This window comes from Parus major, chromosome 3 (genome assembly GCF_001522545.3).
Source record: "Parus major isolate Abel chromosome 3, Parus_major1.1, whole genome shotgun sequence".
NCBI lineage: Eukaryota > Metazoa > Chordata > Aves > Passeriformes > Paridae > Parus > Parus major.
This window is the reverse complement of record NC_031770.1, coordinates 29,396,183-29,414,778: the sequence shown is the minus strand read 5'-3', so window position 1 is coordinate 29,414,778 and position 18,596 is coordinate 29,396,183. Positions and strand designations below refer to the sequence as shown.

Here is an 18,596-nt window from a genome sequence, read left to right as displayed (position 1 = left end):
TAGGCCCCACTATGAAAAGAGAGAGCAAGAGAAGAGGAATAAGAAAAATAATTTTCTGTGTTCTTCTAAAGCAGAGCAATGTTGCACTCAGTACATTTATATTCTTTTAATTCCATTCCTCTGAGGTAAACACATGCCTTCAAATTCGCAGGAATCTTAATTTTAGTGGATAGGCCATCAGCTGTAGATGAAAAAAGGCCTTAAATCAACCACAGATTTCATGATTATAATCATAATAACCTAATTTAGGTTATTGCAGTGATTATAATCATGAAATCTGTGGTTGATTTAAGGTTCAGGAATGGATACTTTCAGACCAATGTTTGGAGGGTACTCTGGATGAAAATGGTGCTAGGGGCATGAGTCTTGTTTTAGTAGAGGCTGGAACTAACAAGGAAGAGTTTTTTGGGTTTGTTTTTAAAAAAGATGGAGGGGCAGAGTGCTTTGTGTCTGGTATTGTCATGTGGACAATCCCTGGGCAGCAGAGGTGGCTCAGCAATGTGCAGAGGTGCAAGAAGCTGTTTTGATGCATCTGTGGATAGGCTGAAAAGGGAGTTCTTGAGCTACCAAGGAGGTTATTGAGCACAATCTAATTCCATGTTTCTCAGAGCAGAGAGAGGAGGAGCTTCAGAAAAAGAGAACCATGCTTGTCAGGTGGTGGTGCTGTTAAACCAGGGCTTAGCTACTTACCTCTATTCTCCTTTCTTTACTTTAAAAAACATCTTATTCACTTTTATGTGAAAGAGACTTCTTCTGTCTTCACACTTGGCATTTAGCCCAATGCAAATGGCAAAACCAAAGGATTAAATAGTGAAAAGGGGCAGGAGGGCTTACTACCTCTCTGCCAGCTGGGAGCTCTGCCAGCTCAACTTGGAACATGCTTCTGAGTAGATTTAAAATCTATCAGTGAGGGGACTGTGGTTTTCCCAGTGCCTAAACTTCAGCTGTCATTAAGATGTTAAGAGCTGGCAATAATATGAGAGGTTCCCATCACCCTCTGAGCTTGTAGACATTGCAGTTGCAGTGCTTCTGGTCCCTGCTGTCCTCAAGTGCTGGCATGACCCTTCTCTGCAGAAGGAGATGAAAGGAGGAAGTGCAGCTGCCTGTGCTGGGAGGGAGATGTTTGGAAAGGCAGAGTTGAGAATCTGAGTAAGAATTTCCTATTAACCCTGCCAGGCTTTTGAAAGATGTCTGGTGCTGGGATGGTCCCAAATGGATGGTGAGATGCTGTGATTCATTTTTCTTCAGAACTGATGCTTCTATAAGCTTTCTTAGCTGCTGTTTCTCAAAAAGTATTGATACTTTTAGAAAGTAAGTTGTTTCTTTTTGTCAGGGACCTTGAAATGAGTGTTCTGAGTCTTAAGGTTCGTAATAGCAAACCAGGAAGTGCAGGGAACTGATGAGAGAAAAGAGAAGGAGCTTAAGGAAAAAAGTGGATGTTTGCAGACTTACTGAGGTTTTTGCAACACAGGAAGTCCTGAGCAGTGCTCTGACAGGGTTTTCAGCTGCTACAGGCAGCTTAGCTTTCCAGTTAGTAAGATGTTCTTCTCATGTTACTTCTTGTTTTTTCCCCAGAGCCTACACTGATGTTATTCCCACTATGCCAAGATACCCTACAGAATCCCCCAAATTCAAAACAGTGGGGCCATACATTTAGCCATTGGCTGACTTTGAGAGCAAGTTTACCCAAACAAAAGGGAAAAGCATCAATGAAAAATAAACTCACGGGGCAGCTTTTTTTGCCAGGATCTCACCCAGAGAAACAGTGGCATGTAGCAACGGGAATTCTACAAACCCAGCTCCAAGGCTACTGTGTCTTCCAGAAGGACCCAAGCTCCACATTTGATACAAAGTGCCTTGATGCTTCTGTTGGCCAAGTTCCTGTGGACTGTCAGTCTAAAAAGGCATACTCAGGATCTGAATTCCATACCAGGGATTCAGCATCTTGCACTAAGTTACCTTGTGCCTCTGACAACTTGACTCACACTGATGAGGAAGGACGGGCCACAATGGTTGATGTTGGAGGGAAGCCAGATTCCAGAAGAAGTGCTGTTGCTGGTGCTGTGGTCCTCCTGGGTGAGAAGGCATTCAGGATGGTGAGGCAAAACCAGGTGAAAAAAGGGGATGTGCTGGCAGTTGCCCAAATTGCAGGAATTCAGGGAGCCAAGCTGACCAGCCAGTTGATCCCATTGTGTCACAACATCCCTCTGTACCATGTTGAGGTGTCTCTGAGCCTGGACGAGGCCAGGCATGCAGTGGTGATTTGCAGCTCCTGTCACACCTGGGGGAGGACGGGTGTCGAGATGGAGGCTCTCACAGCTGCCAGCCTGGCTGCGCTGACAGTGTACGACATGTGCAAATCAGTCACTCAAGATATCATCATCCAAGAGCTGAAATTGCTTAGTAAGACAGGTGGGCAGAGGGGAGACTTCTCAAGGGTGTAGATAATACTCAGATACCTCCAGCCTTCCAAGTGACCACTGCTCCTGTTCCAGCCTCTTACAGAAGTCCTTTTGCTCAGCTTGGACACCTCAGCAGGTGTGTGCAGTACAGCAAGCCCATGGCTCCAGCATTGCCTTACTCTGTCAGCTTGCTGCTGGGTGAACAGTGGAACCATTTATCCTTGTTGAAACCCATGTATATTTTCGAGACAGACTTCTCCACTCTGCCAGTACCTCCATTTCAGTGTTGTCATGATGAGACTGAGAAAATATTCCTGCTTATACCACACAGGTTTATGTTTTTGTTTTTTTTTTCTCTTTCATGCTGTGAATACATCTGCTGTCATCATACTGTGCAACTCTGAGCTCTGGAAATGAAGCCACTGCTGAAAGTTGGCAACCATTTTTAAGTCAAGGATTAAGACTTCAAAGTGGTGTCTGTCCATCTTTCCCCTAACCTCCTTAATTGAATTTAGAGGGTGACAGTGAAAACTACACAGCTGGGGAACTTCACCATATGCCTGAGATTATAAACATGGAACAGTCAAGAGTCAAGGGGCAGCTCTCATCCCTTTGCAGTGCTAGTGCTTCCCTTCACAGAATCAAAGAATCCCAGAATAGATGGGTAAGGTTGGAAAGGACAACAGTGGGTCACCTGATCCAACCTCCCTGCTCAGGCACCCAGAGTACATAGCACAGGGTTGTGTCCACACTGGAATATCTCCCCGTGAGGGAGCCTCCATAACTTCACTCAGGAATCTGTTTCAGTGCTGAGTCACCTGCAGAGTAAAGAAGTTCAGGTGGAACTTCCTGTGTATCAGTTTCTGCCCATTGCCTCTTGTCCAGTTGCTCAGCACCACCAGGAGGAGCTTGGATCCATATTCTTGGCATGTCCCCCTTAGACACTGATACACATTGAGACATCAGTCTTCTCTTTTGTATGCTGAACAGGCCCAGCTCCCTCAGCCTTTCCTCATAAGAGAGACACCTGCAAGTAGGAAATATCCATGTATCAGTTTCAAAAGAAAAAAAAAAAAAAAAAAGGCAGCTGCCCAGTTTTCTGCCTTGTGTTGTGTGAAACATGATGCAGGAAGAGGATTTCTGCATTTGGAAGAATTATTTTTTCTGATCTGAAAGGTATGTTTTACAATGTTAGAAGCATGTTCCAGCATTTTGACCTTAGGACTGAAATACATGGATACCCTGTTTGCATGGTTAAGGGATTAATTTTGCCATGCACAGAAGTAAGTATTAAGCTCTCCTTGACTTTAGAAAGAGATGTCACACCAAGCCCTAGAAAACTCCAAATTTTTAATACTAAGGTGCAGCTCCTAGTAACCAGCAACCTGCATAGTCCTGACAGATAAAAGACTTTAGTACTAGTAGCCACTTGGAAAATTAAGATACTTTTGCCTCTGCCAGAGTATTTTCCTGAATGTTATTTTAATTTGCTTTTCATGAAGTCTTTTGGCCTTGGAGCACTGAAGTGTCCCCATAAATGTAGCAATGGCCACAGTCATGTAGCATTAATTAGCCTTGGTAATTAAATGTCCTAGATAAGAAATTACTCAACATTCTTGTTAATGGCTACTTTTCCAATGTTAATTTAAGTGCTCTAAACAGGGTGTTACTGGTTGCTTATGGCTAACGTGAAGCTGCACATGATTCAGGGTGCTCCCTCCATACACCGGGTTGAAGACAGCTCTAGTAAAGTCAAAGATGCTTCCAAAAATCACCTTAAGCTTAAGAGTTTAAAGTATGGTGAGCACACCATGCTGCCACGCACATCCTGCTTACATAAAGTAAGCACAGGTCTCAGATGAGGAGGCAATTGCTACAGATCTTTCACGAATGTCATATGCCAGCTACAACAAAAGGACTCTTTCCATTGCAGGTGAATTGATTTGATTCTTTATTTGTTTTCACTGTGAGATAAAATACATAGAGTGACAGACATAGCAGCTATAGCTGAAAGGGAAAGAAATTTGGAAAGCTTGGTGCTTAAAATCCATAAGCATTTGTACATCAGTGATGTGGTTTAGGAATGGTATTCCTCAATTTAGTGGTTGACTCTCTCTTGCTCCTCCCTCCCTGTAGTGGGCTGGTGAGAATTGGAGGCACAGTAGGTAAAAATCATGGGTTCAGATAAGAACAATTTACTGGAAACAGCAATGGAATAAGAAAATGAGCAGTAGCACCTTTAATAATAGAGGGAACAGGCACCATGTGACCATTCCCTTCCTGGAAGAGACCTCTTCCCTGGTCCTTATAATAACCTGCCATGCTGTTAGCCATGCCCCTCTTGGCTCCTGCAAAAATCACTTATGTCCTGGCCAGAACCAGGACAATCTACATTCATTGTTATGGTCTTGACTCCCTGTCACATTCCCAGGAGTGTAGCTGGCACTGCCATACTGACACCAACAGTCCCACCCAATCCTGCAAATACAGATTGCATTGATCTGTGGAACTGCTGTTTCCATAGCACGAAAGCTTCCTTAGCTCAGCATGGAAACAAAGTGCCAAGAAAAGGAAGCACATGTATAACCTGCTAAGTCTATTGACTGACACAAGCACTTACCTCCCAACACACCCTGCTCTCCTGGCCTGCCCCTAGGCTCTAGCTAATTCTGAAAATGAAAAAGAAACTATGTACTCAGTAGTAATAAAACAATGCTTTGGGCATATGATTCTTTGGCTTTTGAGAAGTTTGCTGTCATGCTGTAGAGCTCACACAAAGGACTCGGGGCCATATGAGCTACTACTGAGCACACACATGACCAGCACGCACATCTTGCTACTTACGCACATTTCATTACTTCCTTGGTTTGAGAGTGGCTGGAAGTGCAGGGCAAACTGACTTTGGTGCCATTTTATGCTCATGTTATACTATCAAGTCTTTAAACGATGCACATTTATAGGTAATGAACCAAACATGAGTTAACATTTTGCGAGAGAAGTGGGTTGAAAGCGCTCTGTGGTGCTGGGTGGGTCATGGTGATATATGTTGATGAACTGACTAGTTTTTGAAGGCTTGCTTTTTTTGTCCACTATTTTTAATAAATACTAGTTGCAATGGAGTGTGGTTTGCATTACTTCGAATATCCTTTTTGTTTATATTTCTATGTTTTAATCGAAAAGCTTCTATGAATAGTTACCTTGGGACAAGCAACAAGACAGGCTTTGCAAGTTGCATGATTAGTTAGCAAGGGATCAGTCATAATAACTTATTACTATAGATAATCTACTTGTGTTGTTGAATGAGACTCATTTTAATCTGTCTGTTCTTAAACTACGTAAATGTGGGTTTAGCATAATAATTTGTCATTTTTTGTCATTATCCCAGCTTCTCCCACATGCCTGTTCTGAGCCAGTGGCTGTATATAACATCACTGCTTTTTGTTGCAGAACTGGGGCCTCCAGAGCTCTTCCTCCTAGTCTGAGTGACCACAACTGAAAGATTCAGGGAAGTGCCTGTATAAAAGTCCCTCCCTCCAGTATCATGTATGAGCCTTAAAGGAAATTGCCCTTCTCATCCAACTGAACTTCCAGGAAAGCTCTCAGGTTTCCTGCTACCAAGAAGGCATCAGTGATCTTAGAGGTCTTTTTCAGCCTAAATGATTCTAAGGTTCCAAATGCTGTCAATCCTAAAATAAGCTCATAATTTTTCTAGGAGCAGAAATAGAGTCAAGCTCCAAAGCCCATCACTTCCTTCTCTTGAAGTGTGTCATAAGAGTTCAAGTTGCACTTTTGTACATATCAAACACAACTCAAACACAAATACTGCAGACCATGGCAACCCTCACAATGCATACATTAGAGTTTTTGCCTGCTGGAAATTCAGCTGTCTCAGCTTATGGCCCATTTGTGTGTTAAGAGTCTGTTCACTGCTAATCCAGGCTCAGTTCTTCGGGGCATCTGAGCCTGGCTTCCCTTCCTGCCCACATCCTGACACTGGCTACTCCACCCTCATACTGTTCTGTTAAAAACTGGATGCAGCATATAAAGGAGAAGCTGGCAGAAGCTGCCCATTAAGAATTCTTGAAAAGATTAAATCTATCCCAAAAGAGCAGTGCTTTTAGGAAGTGCTGGGGGAAGGAGAACGGGCCATGGGGGGAAGACAGCTTGAAATAACTCAGGGAGGGACTTACTTTTTTCATAATGGGAACTGCTCAAAACCAGATTCTAAAAGCAACAACAGCTGAGCAGTAAAAAAAGGCAATGAATTTTGTTAGCTATTTTCAGGCCCAGGTGACCTGAAGTGATTCCCTGTAAAATCCGTTACGCAGCGTTGCATGAGATTTGACTGAACAGAATCTGGCCCTTAGTGGTTTGCTGGTTCTCAGCTCCCTCTGGCTGCCTCAGCAGAGTCAGGCAGGCTTGGAACAGCTGAAAAAAGGCTGTGTGTGCTTTGGCCAAGACAGAGCTGCTAATTAGTTAAATGGAAACACAGTTCACTTCATACACCAGAGCCTTGCTCCAAGGGAAGCTCAGCATTTCAGGAAATCTAAAATTGGTTGGAGGAATTGCAGGTTGCGGTGGGCTGACCAGGTTCTCAGGTTTTTGAGATATCGGGTAAAAGCCTTAAGTCTCAAAACAAGTGTATGTGAGGAACTCTGCAAAGTCATGATTGTGGCAGGCAACACCCTCACATGCCTGTCAGGGTGCCAGAAAGGCACAGGGTGAGGAGCTGAATCCTTTGTCATAGGCTGTGCCTGAATGGCTTTGGATGAACTTGGTGAACTCTGTCATAAGAGCAGCTTCTCGCTTAGCACAGCAGACTTAAACAGTGGGTGGCTAAGACAGAAATCCAGCTGTCTACCTTCCCCTGTCCCTCCATGCTGCCAGTGGCATGTTTAGAAAGCTTCCAGTTTAGCATCTCTGTCTTTGTACTAACCCTTTTTACTCCTTTGGGGACTAAAAGGTACCCAAAATAGTAGCAGTAAAGTGCAGCTGAGTGCAAGTTCACAGAAGGGGATGGATGCCCTTGAGACACTGCTGAGCTTTCCTCCAAGCAAAGAAGCACAACAAACCAGGCATTGGTCAGCTGTGTGTGCAAAACCCAACTGCAGTGGACAGCCATGGACATCAAGCAAGCTGCCTACTGCCCATGGCTCTCCAAGGTGCCATCCATGCAACACTTACTCCACAGAACAAAGTTTCATACTTCATGATTGCTTAAGGCTTGCTTCCAGAGCCCCAAATTAGCAGGAGAGACAATTGCTTCATGAATTACTCCATCAACAAAGCAGACATGATCTCAAATTGTGGACAGCCTGCTCAAAACCAGAAACTCTCAATACTATTAAGCTCTTCCTGCATGAATTTAGCCTTAACTTTAAGTTCAACAGAAACACTCTCTTCTATAACCATGATACTTTCAGGCTGTGCAGCTGAAAGGATGTGAAGCCAGCAAAAGCAGAGTTTGTGTTTACAAAGTCAAGGGCAGCTTGGCTGCAGTGGGACAGGGGGTAGGGGAGGAAGAGAGGAGATAGCAGGAGGGCCAGGCAGCTATAAGTATTCTGTTAATATTATGCTTGGAAGATAACACAGTCTATCAGATACATGGCTGCTCCATAGGCAGAACCTTAGGCCAGTTACCTGCTGGTGCAAGTTGTGGCAAAGCTCTGTCAACAGCAGAGCTGTGCAGTATCACACCAGACAGCATCTGCTGCTGGGAGCTGGGAGAGAGGGGTTCAGCTGCACAGCCCTGACCTGCCATTACTGCAGCCTTAATGAACTTAAGTTTCATTATCAGGGTAACTTCAGCACTCAAGGCTCCCCATGTGCACAGTTGCAGCAAGGCTGGAATTGCTGTTGTGTGAGGCAGTGCCTGGAATTACACTACCTGTCCATCCCTCTCTCTTCATCCCCTCACCAGCTGCCACCCACAGTCCCGGTGCTTCAGAGAGCTGCACTTCCCCACCCTGGGCCTAATGCTGAATGGAAATGTTTCAGCTCTGTGTGGCTTGTTTGGCTTCTGCAGAGCTACCCTTAGAGGCATCCTCAGCACAGATCGAAGAATGAGCTGAGGGAAGGGAGTAAATTCTGCTACCTCTGAAACCTCATCTCTCCTGTTGCAGCTGACAGCTCAAAAGGCTCCATCCTGCCAAGACTGAATCTTAATTTGGATCACTGGAAAAGACAAACTGCTGTCAGGGCTGCCCTGATCCTGGGCTCACGGAGAACATGGGCAGAGAACATTGTCTAGCCCCACAACAGAAGGCCTTCACTAGGGTTTACAAAAAATAAAATTCCCTTCAGAGTATGGAAGAACTGGAAGCAGCAAGAGGATGCCAAGGAGAGGACATGGCTTAGCCAGGTAGTTTGCAGAGGAAGAGCAGGCAGAACCACACCACATGGAAAATGCTCCTGTCCTTGTAGCCTGCTGGGAAGGGAAGCCACCAGCAAAGGCTGAGGTGCAGCTAGTAATCCCCAAGCCCTGCAGTGAATTCAAATATTATAATCATCTCTGAACAAACCCACAAAACTATCACAGTCATACCCAGAACTGCTGTTGCCAAGGGCTACAGGAAGAAGGACAAGGTGAGTTTTTCATCTGTCTTGGGTTGCAATGCACGATGTAACCAAAAGTATGTATTCTATTACCATTTGTTAAAACCAAGTGGGGCAGTGTTTTATCCCTACCACAACCCATCTTCCCTCCAGGGGGATATATTCTGTTAATGGGCCACTGAGTCTCACTGCATGACTGATAAAATTACATCATCCCATTGTAAGATGCTCCATCCAGGGGGAGGAGCCAAGCATTTCTACCTGTATATCTTTGGCAACTCGAAACACCGCAAGCAGCCTTTCTCCACTGGATCCTAGAGGAGAGACTAGACACCACCACTGGACCTTCAGAGGAAAACTACACCCTTCTATAGAATCACTGCTTCAACAGAAGCAGACAGATCTGGATCTATCATTCCAGGAAGACTGCAGCCATCATTTAATAGGACTGCTACCAATACCCTGACTAACAGGGTGTCAGGTTGTATTCTGACTCTGTCAGTGGGTTGTTAGTTTGTTGGTTTTTCTTTTTTGTACTACTGCATTTTTATTTTAATTTCCTTAGTAAAGAACTGTTATTCCTATTCCCATATCTTTGCCTCAGAGACCTTTGATTTCAAGATTATACTTTGAAGAGTGGGGGGTGGTTTACGTTTTTATTTATTTCAAGGGAGGTTTCTGCCTTCCTTAGCAGACACTTGTCTTTTCAAACCAAGACATCATCTTAGAAGAGAAAGACTAGAGCAAAACCTCTTCAGGCATCCCATCTGCACGTGGCACCAGGATGCTACATGATGCTTTTTCCAAGCCACAGCTGCTGACTTAAAGCCCACTTGCTTCAAAGACCCTGGCAGAATTCACTCATACTTCCATGATTAGGCACAGTCTAGTCACCCCTTTGGCTTTGTGGAGGCAACCAGAATCAACACTGCCAACTCCTAATGTACGCAAGGTGGGTGCTCCTGAACCAGTTTCCTTGCAAGCATCTTGTCATCTCAGCATTTTGTCCCAGCAGCAGAAATATGCAGCAGGAGTGGAGCAGAACAAGTAGCCATGAGCCTGGGTTATTTTTACATAATTTGTTCCACCTTGCATATTTAGGTGCATCTCCGAGTCCCTACATTAGAGGAAGGCCACCATGGCAAGTCTTGCTCAGATTGGGAGCTTTAGAAGAGCCTCCCTTGCTGACTCAGGGGAACAGAATTACCAGCAGCTCATGTAGCACATGCCATGTAGGAGCTGTTGGATCTGAGCAGTGAAAATGGGCTCTTGCTCTGTTAAGATGGTTTTAATGGGATTTTCCAGCCAGCAAACTTGCTTTATGGGACACACCCAGGACATTCAGCCATCAGCAACACAGCTGCATGCAGAAGGCTCTTGGCCAGCCAGACTGGGAGGGACATTTAAACATAAGTTTCTTGCTTTCATCTTTATAACCTGCTATTTCTCTCCTGGGTTGCTAAGGATTCCTCAGCGTACATCCCTCTGGGATGTCCCACATGCAGCAGAGGCATGGTCAGTAACAGCCCATCACCAGTATAGCTTTAGTAAACCTGTGCCAGAGAACTCCAGCTGAACCCCAGCAGCTGGAAGGGTTTTCATTTCCACTTCTCCAAGGCTGGCATTTCAAGGTGCTTTTCTTTTTAATCAATGTCCATGGCCAGCTCCAGAGGGGCCTGAACAAAGAGAGGGAGGTGGTGCAGCTACTGTTTCTGTACAAAGTATTTCCACATGCAAGTGAAATGGGGTTCAACTTGCTTAATGCGTGTTTTGCAGTGTGGTTACGGGCTGCCGTTCTGCCTCCACAAAGCTGTTATTTATTTACTTAAAGACTTGCATTCCATGGAAAAAGATGCCCCAAGATAGCACTGTATTTCTAAAATTAAACCCAGCTGGATGGAGTGGGGAGCAAGCAAGCACTCCTGTGCTCCCAACAGCAGGAGGAACAGGGTTCCCCATGTCCCAGACTCCTCCACACTCGCTAAGCAGCAGGAAAGCCTGGCAAAATGCCTCCTGTGTCCTCAGTCATGAGGGAGGCAGCTCTCTGGGAAGTCAGACCAAGTGCCTTACTCAACAGCAGGAGTGCTACTTCTTCCTATGTCAGGGGAACAGGGTTTAAGAGCAGTGATAGCCTTTCTTGCCCCAGCAGCTCTGCAAACCCCCACCCTGCTGCAGAACAGCAGACACCTCACCATGTGCCTGACACAGGTTTGAGTGTGGCCAGAAGTCCTTTACCAGAATTTGTGAGGAAGGCTGCCTTTGTGAGGCTCATCTACCTAACCTAGCCAAAATTTTCACCTAGTTTTTGTGCCACTGATAGCATCCTGCTCACAATAAGCTCTATTAGCCCTCACTGTTGTAACCTAGGCTAAGAAACCTGTTCTCACAAAAGAACATTGATGGAAGGGAAGGGGAAAACCCAACTATTCCTCCAACCTTGCATGGTACCAGCAAGAAATCCCTTCCAGACACACTCTCAGCACCTGCTCCCTCGTCCACATGAGCACAGAGGCCACCTCTACATCTGCAAGTGGCTCTGCTCAGAAATGAGCACATCAGCTCATCAAAGCAGCTGTACCAGAGCTGCTGTGCTGCGGCAGGGTCGATGACAGGGGTGCTGCGACTACCCTGAAGAAGCCATCCTGAAAAGGACTGCCCAAGAGCACAGGCATGTCCTCTGCCTGGCGAGTGATCTCAGCTCAGCAGCAGTGTGCAGGCGACATGGAGAGAGAGACTAGAGCCCTGTATGGCATTCCACTGAGAAATAGCCTTTATTATAGCAGGTCCCTCAGTGAAGGGAGGCAGTGACAGCAGCTCCCCGAACAGGAGAAAACCCGGGGTATTTATAGGGAAGGAGAGGGGTGGGGGAAACTTGGATACATGTATCAGTGTGGATTGATAGGGAGGGAAACCAATGGGGTGTAACAAATTAACATGTTCAACTCAAAGGACTCTGGGAGTGACACTTTTTCTCTGCATGACATAAAAGTGTCTCTCCTAGGGAGAAGTTCTCCAGGGGAGAGCCAGGATTTTGAGGCTGGCTGGTTCTTTGGCCTCCACATTGCTGCTCATAGGCTTTACCATGGCCTGCATTTAGCCTCATCCCTCAGACAAAATGTCTCCTCATACACACAGCTGAAGCTTTCCACAGGACATGTTGGGCACTGGTGAAGCCCCCTGCACCCATCAGGGCTGGGAGCACCTTGAAGGCTCTAGGGAAGCAAAACTCCAGCAATGGCAGAGGTGGCTTTGCAAGGACCACGTGAAGGAAAGTTAAGTACAGCCCCAGACCTTGCTTCTCTGCACCAGGAGGTTCACACAAATGTGGGACAGAAAAGCTTGCAAGCAAGTCTGAGCCAGATCCAGAATAAACAGGAAAAGAAACAAGAATGATGGCTTATGGGAATGGCTGAGCAACAGAAAAAAAGGTGAAAACTGGGGAGGTCAGGGTGCCTGTGCAGCTGCAGTTTCTAGGCTCATGTATCATCTCTCCCAGGGCCTTAGGATGGTATCCTGTCCTGAGTACAGACAGGAACTACTGTTCCTTCATCTATGAGCAAAGAGACAGTCCCTGGCATCACATGAAGCTTGTTTCAACTGAGGTAGAAAGGACACCACTAACTGACCTCGACTGTGATCCAAGAGAACCTGACCACACATATGTGGGCCAGACCAACATGTCACGCTTGTTAAGTCACTCAAATTATTGTTTGCAGGTGGGGACACTAACGTGGCATTCCCATTGCTCTGTGTACTCTGCAGTGAGCACCTGGAGACACACTTCCAAGCCTGAGTGTTCCTCATGCCTGATGTGCAATTGGAGAAAATGAGGTTTGCTACCAGATTGACAAAACAATTTTTAGCAGATGGGCTTCTGTCCCTTGATTTCTCCTAAATATTGGAGGAAGATTTCACCTTGCTGCCTCTCAAGGGAAAACCTTCACATGTGTTGGTGACAGCCCAGACCCTGTTTTAATGAGAGTGAGAAGTGCAGACTTTCAGGGTTCATTGCAGAGCTGAGGGAAAGGGTGAGGAGGAGTAAGAAGAGAAGCAAGCTAGCCACCAGCAATGATCTTACAAAAGAGCCCGCTTCTCATCAAAGCTCAGCTATTTCTGTGACTATGCCCATTACCCCATAATTATACTGATTCTGCTCTGCACAGTACTAAGTCAGGTCTACTGATCCCAGTCCAAACTCCTGCTGCCTTCCTGTTTGTATTAGGGCACCAACATGGGTTAAAAATTAGAGAGTAAGATTGCCTCAGTATCTGATTTATCCCCTTTCTTTCTTCCATCTTGATTTGGGATGTGCTGGTCAGCATCCCCCAGGGAAAGCATTAATCAGGAACACAGGGAGAGCTAGAAGCTGCCTGACAAGGACAAGGCTATGGGACAAGCTGCAGTTTGGAATCTCTTGTTTTGACCCTGGTACAAGTCCAAGACATGCTTGCTGATGCATCCCAGCACTGATACCCCAGAAGATGGCACAAGATCAGCATCCCCAAGGCCACAGCTAGCTCTGGTCCCAATGTCACATTACTTCAGTGCTGGAGATGCTTCTGTGGTGAAAGGCTGCCCATCCCTGTGACTCGAGAGGCAGCTCCAGCTCTCCAGATGCAGAAAGTGCCTCCTCTCCTCTTACAGAGCTCTCATTTCAGGGACCAGAGCAAGGGAAGATGTTACTGCCATTCCATAAGGGCAACAAAATATCTTTAACATTTGGTCCCTGGATGAACAAACAGCTGCACCACAAGGAGGACAATGGGAAGGTAGGACACAACACCCAATCTGCCTGGCAACTCCTGACCCATGTGAAGCCAAGCTGAGTGCAGAGCAACAGCGTTTGTGCCAGGGTCAGTCCTCTGCCGGGGGCTTTACCTGGAGCCTGAGGTGCCCAAGCTCCTGCAGCTCTTAATACCACAAAGGGCAGCAGATCCTCCCAAGGTGGGTAAGCAAAGGGTCGTGGTAAAGGAATGTGAGAGCTCAAGAGGGAGGTGAACAGGGCTCAGATATTGAAGGAAATCAGGAGCAGAAACAAGGGGTACTTTACAGCAGAATGGGGCGTGGCTCTGAAGAGTTATTGTCTACTTGGTAGCCCAAAAGGAAAGAAAACATCCGACAACCCTGGGAAAAATTTGCACTTTGGGGTTATCCAGCTTCTTCTACAAGGTAAGAACAAGTCCAGACTTGTTCAGGAGCACAAATATATGTGTGTTACCCAAGAAAACACTTGCCCAGTTATAACACCTTACTGTGAGTACTGGGCTAATTTGTATTTCTGCCTGTGAAAGCACCTCATGACTATGCAGGGACTAAGGTGATAGTTACCATCACTCCCAAAGGCCATCACACCCAGACAGCACTCAGCCAGGCAGAGCCTGATCACAGGAATATCCAGTGAGATATTGCAGAACACCATTTCCTATTGTAGTTAATTTATTTAATTTTTTAAAGAATTTGTTAAAAACTTGTTGGTACATTCTTGTTTCCCGTTGTTGATTGTAATGGTTTAGCCCCAGTTGTCTGTTATACAAACCCCTCCCAGTTTTCCTGAATGTGCCTCATCAGTCACCTTTACCCTGCCCCATCTCCCCATCCATCACTGTAAACCCCACCTCTCCTTCCAGCTCCTTCCATGTACATCATCCCTTCCTCGACATGTTATTGGTTGTTATGTTATGTTCCCTCCTTCTTTGTATCCCCATTGGTCCCTGATATTGTAACCTCCTCCCCTTATCCCTCCCTCCATGAGCTCCGATTGCTTAGGGGAGCACTGACTGTGCCCACCCCTAAGATAAAACCCAGTGCACAGAGGTGCTCTGGGCTCTCTCCGGGGCTGTTTTGTCCCAGCCCAGACCTTTGTGTTCATCCCCTCTCCCTAATAAACCTGTTCCTGGGAAGTACAGCTGAGTGAGTCTCCTCCATCCTTTTACCACCACCCACGATGCCTGATCTGGCAGAGCCCGGCAGGATTTGGTGCTCTGAAGGTTCTGCAGTGGGATTGCCTTTCCCCTGCAGTTCCCCACTCCTGGCGACTGCCCGTGCCGGAGTGGCACCGTAGAGCTAGCCCGGAGCTCCGGTGTGGCCAAAGAGCAGCGTCAATTTCTTACTTCTCAAATCCAGGGACCATCTAATCTTTTTGGTGTGGGTGTGGAATCCATCTTTGCTCTTTCACAGTATTGCCACAACTGAATGAAAAACAGCTTAAGCCTAAAGTAGATGGACAATCATTTTCCTCCTATTTTGTTTGCTTCCTTCTGTGGGCAATGGAGCATGCACAAGCTTTTGATATTTTTTTTTTATTCCTCAGCCACTGTGCACAAAGCACCTTCTGATACCTTTTCAAACCACTGGATTTCCAGGAACCACCCCTGGCAAACCAGTGGCAGAGTTTGACAATCAGAGCATGAGCTACGGATTCACCACAGGTAAGTTCTTGGTAGTCTCTAATGGGGCATCCAGGCCAATTCTTATAACACTTGGGATATTTTGGGGCATGATAAAACTCCAACTGGTAAGGGAGAGTCTTTACTTACAAAGAGACAAATAATGAGTATTTGTCAGATTTCTTGAGACAATCACAGTTCTCCCCCCCACCAATCTTTTAAAACCTCTACAATGACCATGGAGAGACAGAAGCCCTCCTCCCTCCTCTGCAGGGACAGGCAACAACACCACACAGTGCCCAGGACACCCACCTCCCTGTCTGCCCCATAGGAAGGGGTGTCCAGGGCTGATGCAGCCCTGATCCCCAGGTCCCTGCAGCCTCTGCATGACTGTTGTGCTTTCCTTGGTTATCAGCTGCCTCACTCCCTGCTGGAAGTGCTCTGAATAGCCCTTCCATGAAGGGAGAGTATTGCAAAGGTCTTGATATAACATGACAGACCCAAACACTACTGATCATAGACACTTCTGGAAAGCAAAAGGCCTTTTCTGCATCTCACAGCCATAAATTATGAAAGTTTTTTCCCAGATCATAGAATCACAGACTATTCTGAGTAGGAAGGCACCCACAAGAATCATGAAGTCCAACTACTATGTGAATGGCCCATACAGGGATTGAACCCACAATCTTGGTGGTTTTAGCACCATACTCTGACCAACTGAGTTAATCCCCCTCCCATTTTCTGATTATCTTTTAAAATGAATGTAATTAGAATTGTGTTCTCTTTCCATGAGCACTCAAGAAATTGGCTCAACACAATTGTGCCCCACATCTAAAACAAGATGGGCAAAGAACAACTCTTGGATTCCTATATTAAACTATTCACAGCATTTCAGACCCATCTGGATGTGTGGGGTTCAGTGCTGTCACATGGTAGGAAAGATGCAGCAGCTTACTCAAGGCAAGCCTCCACCTCACTGCTGAGTATAGGCTGGGGAGAATTAGAGGAAAAATGGCAAAAAAAAAAAAAAAAAAGGCAAAGGGGAGGGGAAAGAAGGCAAAAGAGATGAAAAAGCAGCAAAAAGGGGGAGGGGAATACAAAAAGGGAAAAAAGGACCTTGCCTCCTGGTGAGCCTAAGCAAAGTAGAGATAAATAGAAACTATGCCTCAGAAAACAGCAACAAGCCCATTAAGTACAGGAACATCAAACAAACAAAATCTATCAAATAATGTTGAACACCAAAACTCTTGGTCTTTGAAGGGGAGGGGAAAAACCCCAAACTTTAATTATTTTATTTCCTGGTGGTACAAATCTAGGGCCAAGCAGATTTCTCCCAGAAAGCTCCATGCCCACTATGGCAGATATTTAGCTTCTGTTTATGCAGAAACTAAAAGTTAAAGAAAGAGAAAACTGATAAATGATAGACTCAACCCTTCCCAGCAAAAGCAGAGAGCTCCCCTTACACTCCTTTTCACTCTCAGTCGTTCAGGGCAGCTAAACCCTAACCCTAGTTTTTCTCAGAAAAGGCCATGAGGCATTTACCTTGCTCTGTGCAGCAATGACAAGGACAGTGAGGTTCATAATCATGGGAAAGGTGTCAACCAGGAAGACAGGAGGAGGCTTCTGTGATGGATCAGTGCTGAAGGGCAGAACACCAGGTCCTCATTTTGTGCTCCAACCCCAAACAAAATATTAAAGAAAAGTCTTACAATCCAGGCAGAATGTGTATCTTGTTCAAAGCAGATAATTCAAATGCCACTGGGTTTCACTTCTAGTAAGAGCAAAAGCAATTGGTTTGACTTCCTCTACCAAACCCCAGCTGCCAGGGTAGAAAACTCAGGGAGGTGCTGGCATTTTCATCCTGCCTCTACCACTCATATGATGCAGATATTTCAGGAACATCCCTTTGCCTCTGCCCTTGCATCTCTACAGCAAGAACCTAAAAGTCTGAATTTTAGCAAGGATTTGTGAACCAAATAGATCAAAACAGAGAAATTGAAAGCCTTTCTAATGACTATGAAGCCTTTCTAATGACCAAGAACCTTCCCACAGAGCACTCAGACTCCCATTTGCTACCTGTTGATCTTCTGCCTGTGCAAGCAAATTACAACCTGATTACTTTTGCTCATTTCTACAGTTCTTCCCACCTGAGAGACAGAGTCAACAGCTGGGGGCTTTGTCTGGGGTCCCTGGGAACTTTAGTGCTGCAGGAATGTGCTGCATAACCAGCAAGCCTCCCACTGGAAACTAGGCATGATCTTCTCAGTAGCTCAAGGTGAAAGCATTGCCCTTTGATGTGTTGAAGATAAGAATGAAATTTTGTGTCTTAAGGATGATTTTGTCAGCAGGCTTTTTCCATTAACAGTAATGGGGAGATCTGTGTATGAATGAAACATCTGAACACATTGCCTGTATAACGAGGTCAAGGTTCTGCCCCTTAACTCCAAGGAATTCCTCAGTACACCCTTCAATTCAGCCCCAAATTAGCCCTAACCCTTGTGTGCATCTTGCTCACCTGGCTGTTCTGTGTCTAACTTCCCTCCTGACTCCCCACTCTGCTTTTCTGAAGTCTTCACTCCTGATATTGGCTTTCCTGCTTTCTTTTCAACTGGCCTTATTTAACTCCTTCCTTGGCAGGAATGCTCTCTTGCCCACTCCACCTCTGAGTCGATGGTCTTGCTGTCGGGATGTTGCTCAGCTATGTGAGCTCAGGGTCAGTGCTGCTTCCCTGCACTCCCTTCCTCACTTGGAATAGCCATGTCTGGATTATGAACTCCTAGATATCAGAACCATCTGACTTTTTCCTTTTTCTTTAAGTGAACTTCTGTGTACAGTATGTAGTTCTGAAAGAGGATGAGTGAGAGTTTTTGAAGAGAACCCTTGGATATGGTAACCTGCTGGCTCTGTGATCAGCTCTTCACCCTTGCACAGTGTGGGGAATGTGCTTGTGTTCCACGCAGTTGCTTGTTCCCTCAGAACAACCTGTGGAGTTTCTCAGCAGCTGTGCAGTGATGATGTCACCTAAAGAGCTGCACACTCTTGAACAAAAATCCAGAGCTTAATAAAAAACTGCACCCAAATCCTGACTCTCCTATTGGACTTTGTGGTAAAATGCACAGAAAATATGACTACAAAGAAATGCATGGAGACATAGTGGGGACAATATATCTTTATTTTTTTTTTTGCTTTTTTTTTTTTTTTTTTTTTTTTTAGTAGAAAAGAAGATTTTAAAAAATTACTCAGTTATCATAGA

At 45.5% G+C, this 18,596-nt stretch overlaps 1 protein-coding gene across 12 annotated transcripts in view; it reads left to right on the top strand.

The window, feature by feature from the left end:
• The window catches only part of MOCS1 (molybdenum cofactor synthesis 1), a 40,658-nt gene extending 25,796 nt beyond the window's left edge, over positions 1 to 14,862 (top strand). For 6 of the 12 annotated variants that reach the window (XM_033512570.1, XM_033512569.1, XM_033512568.1 and 3 more), the window contains one exon: positions 1,576 to 5,521. In XM_033512570.1, coding sequence (XP_033368461.1) covers positions 1,576 to 2,444 — 869 coding nt within the window. In that variant the 3' untranslated portion in view covers positions 2,445 to 5,521. Of the gene's footprint in view, positions 1 to 1,575; positions 5,522 to 5,849; positions 9,910 to 12,673 lie in introns of those variants that run through there. The other 6 variants (XM_033512572.1, XM_033512571.1, XR_004496298.1 and 3 more) reach the window with 5 other exon arrangements.
• Positions 14,863 to 18,596: the final 3,734 nt, after the last annotated feature.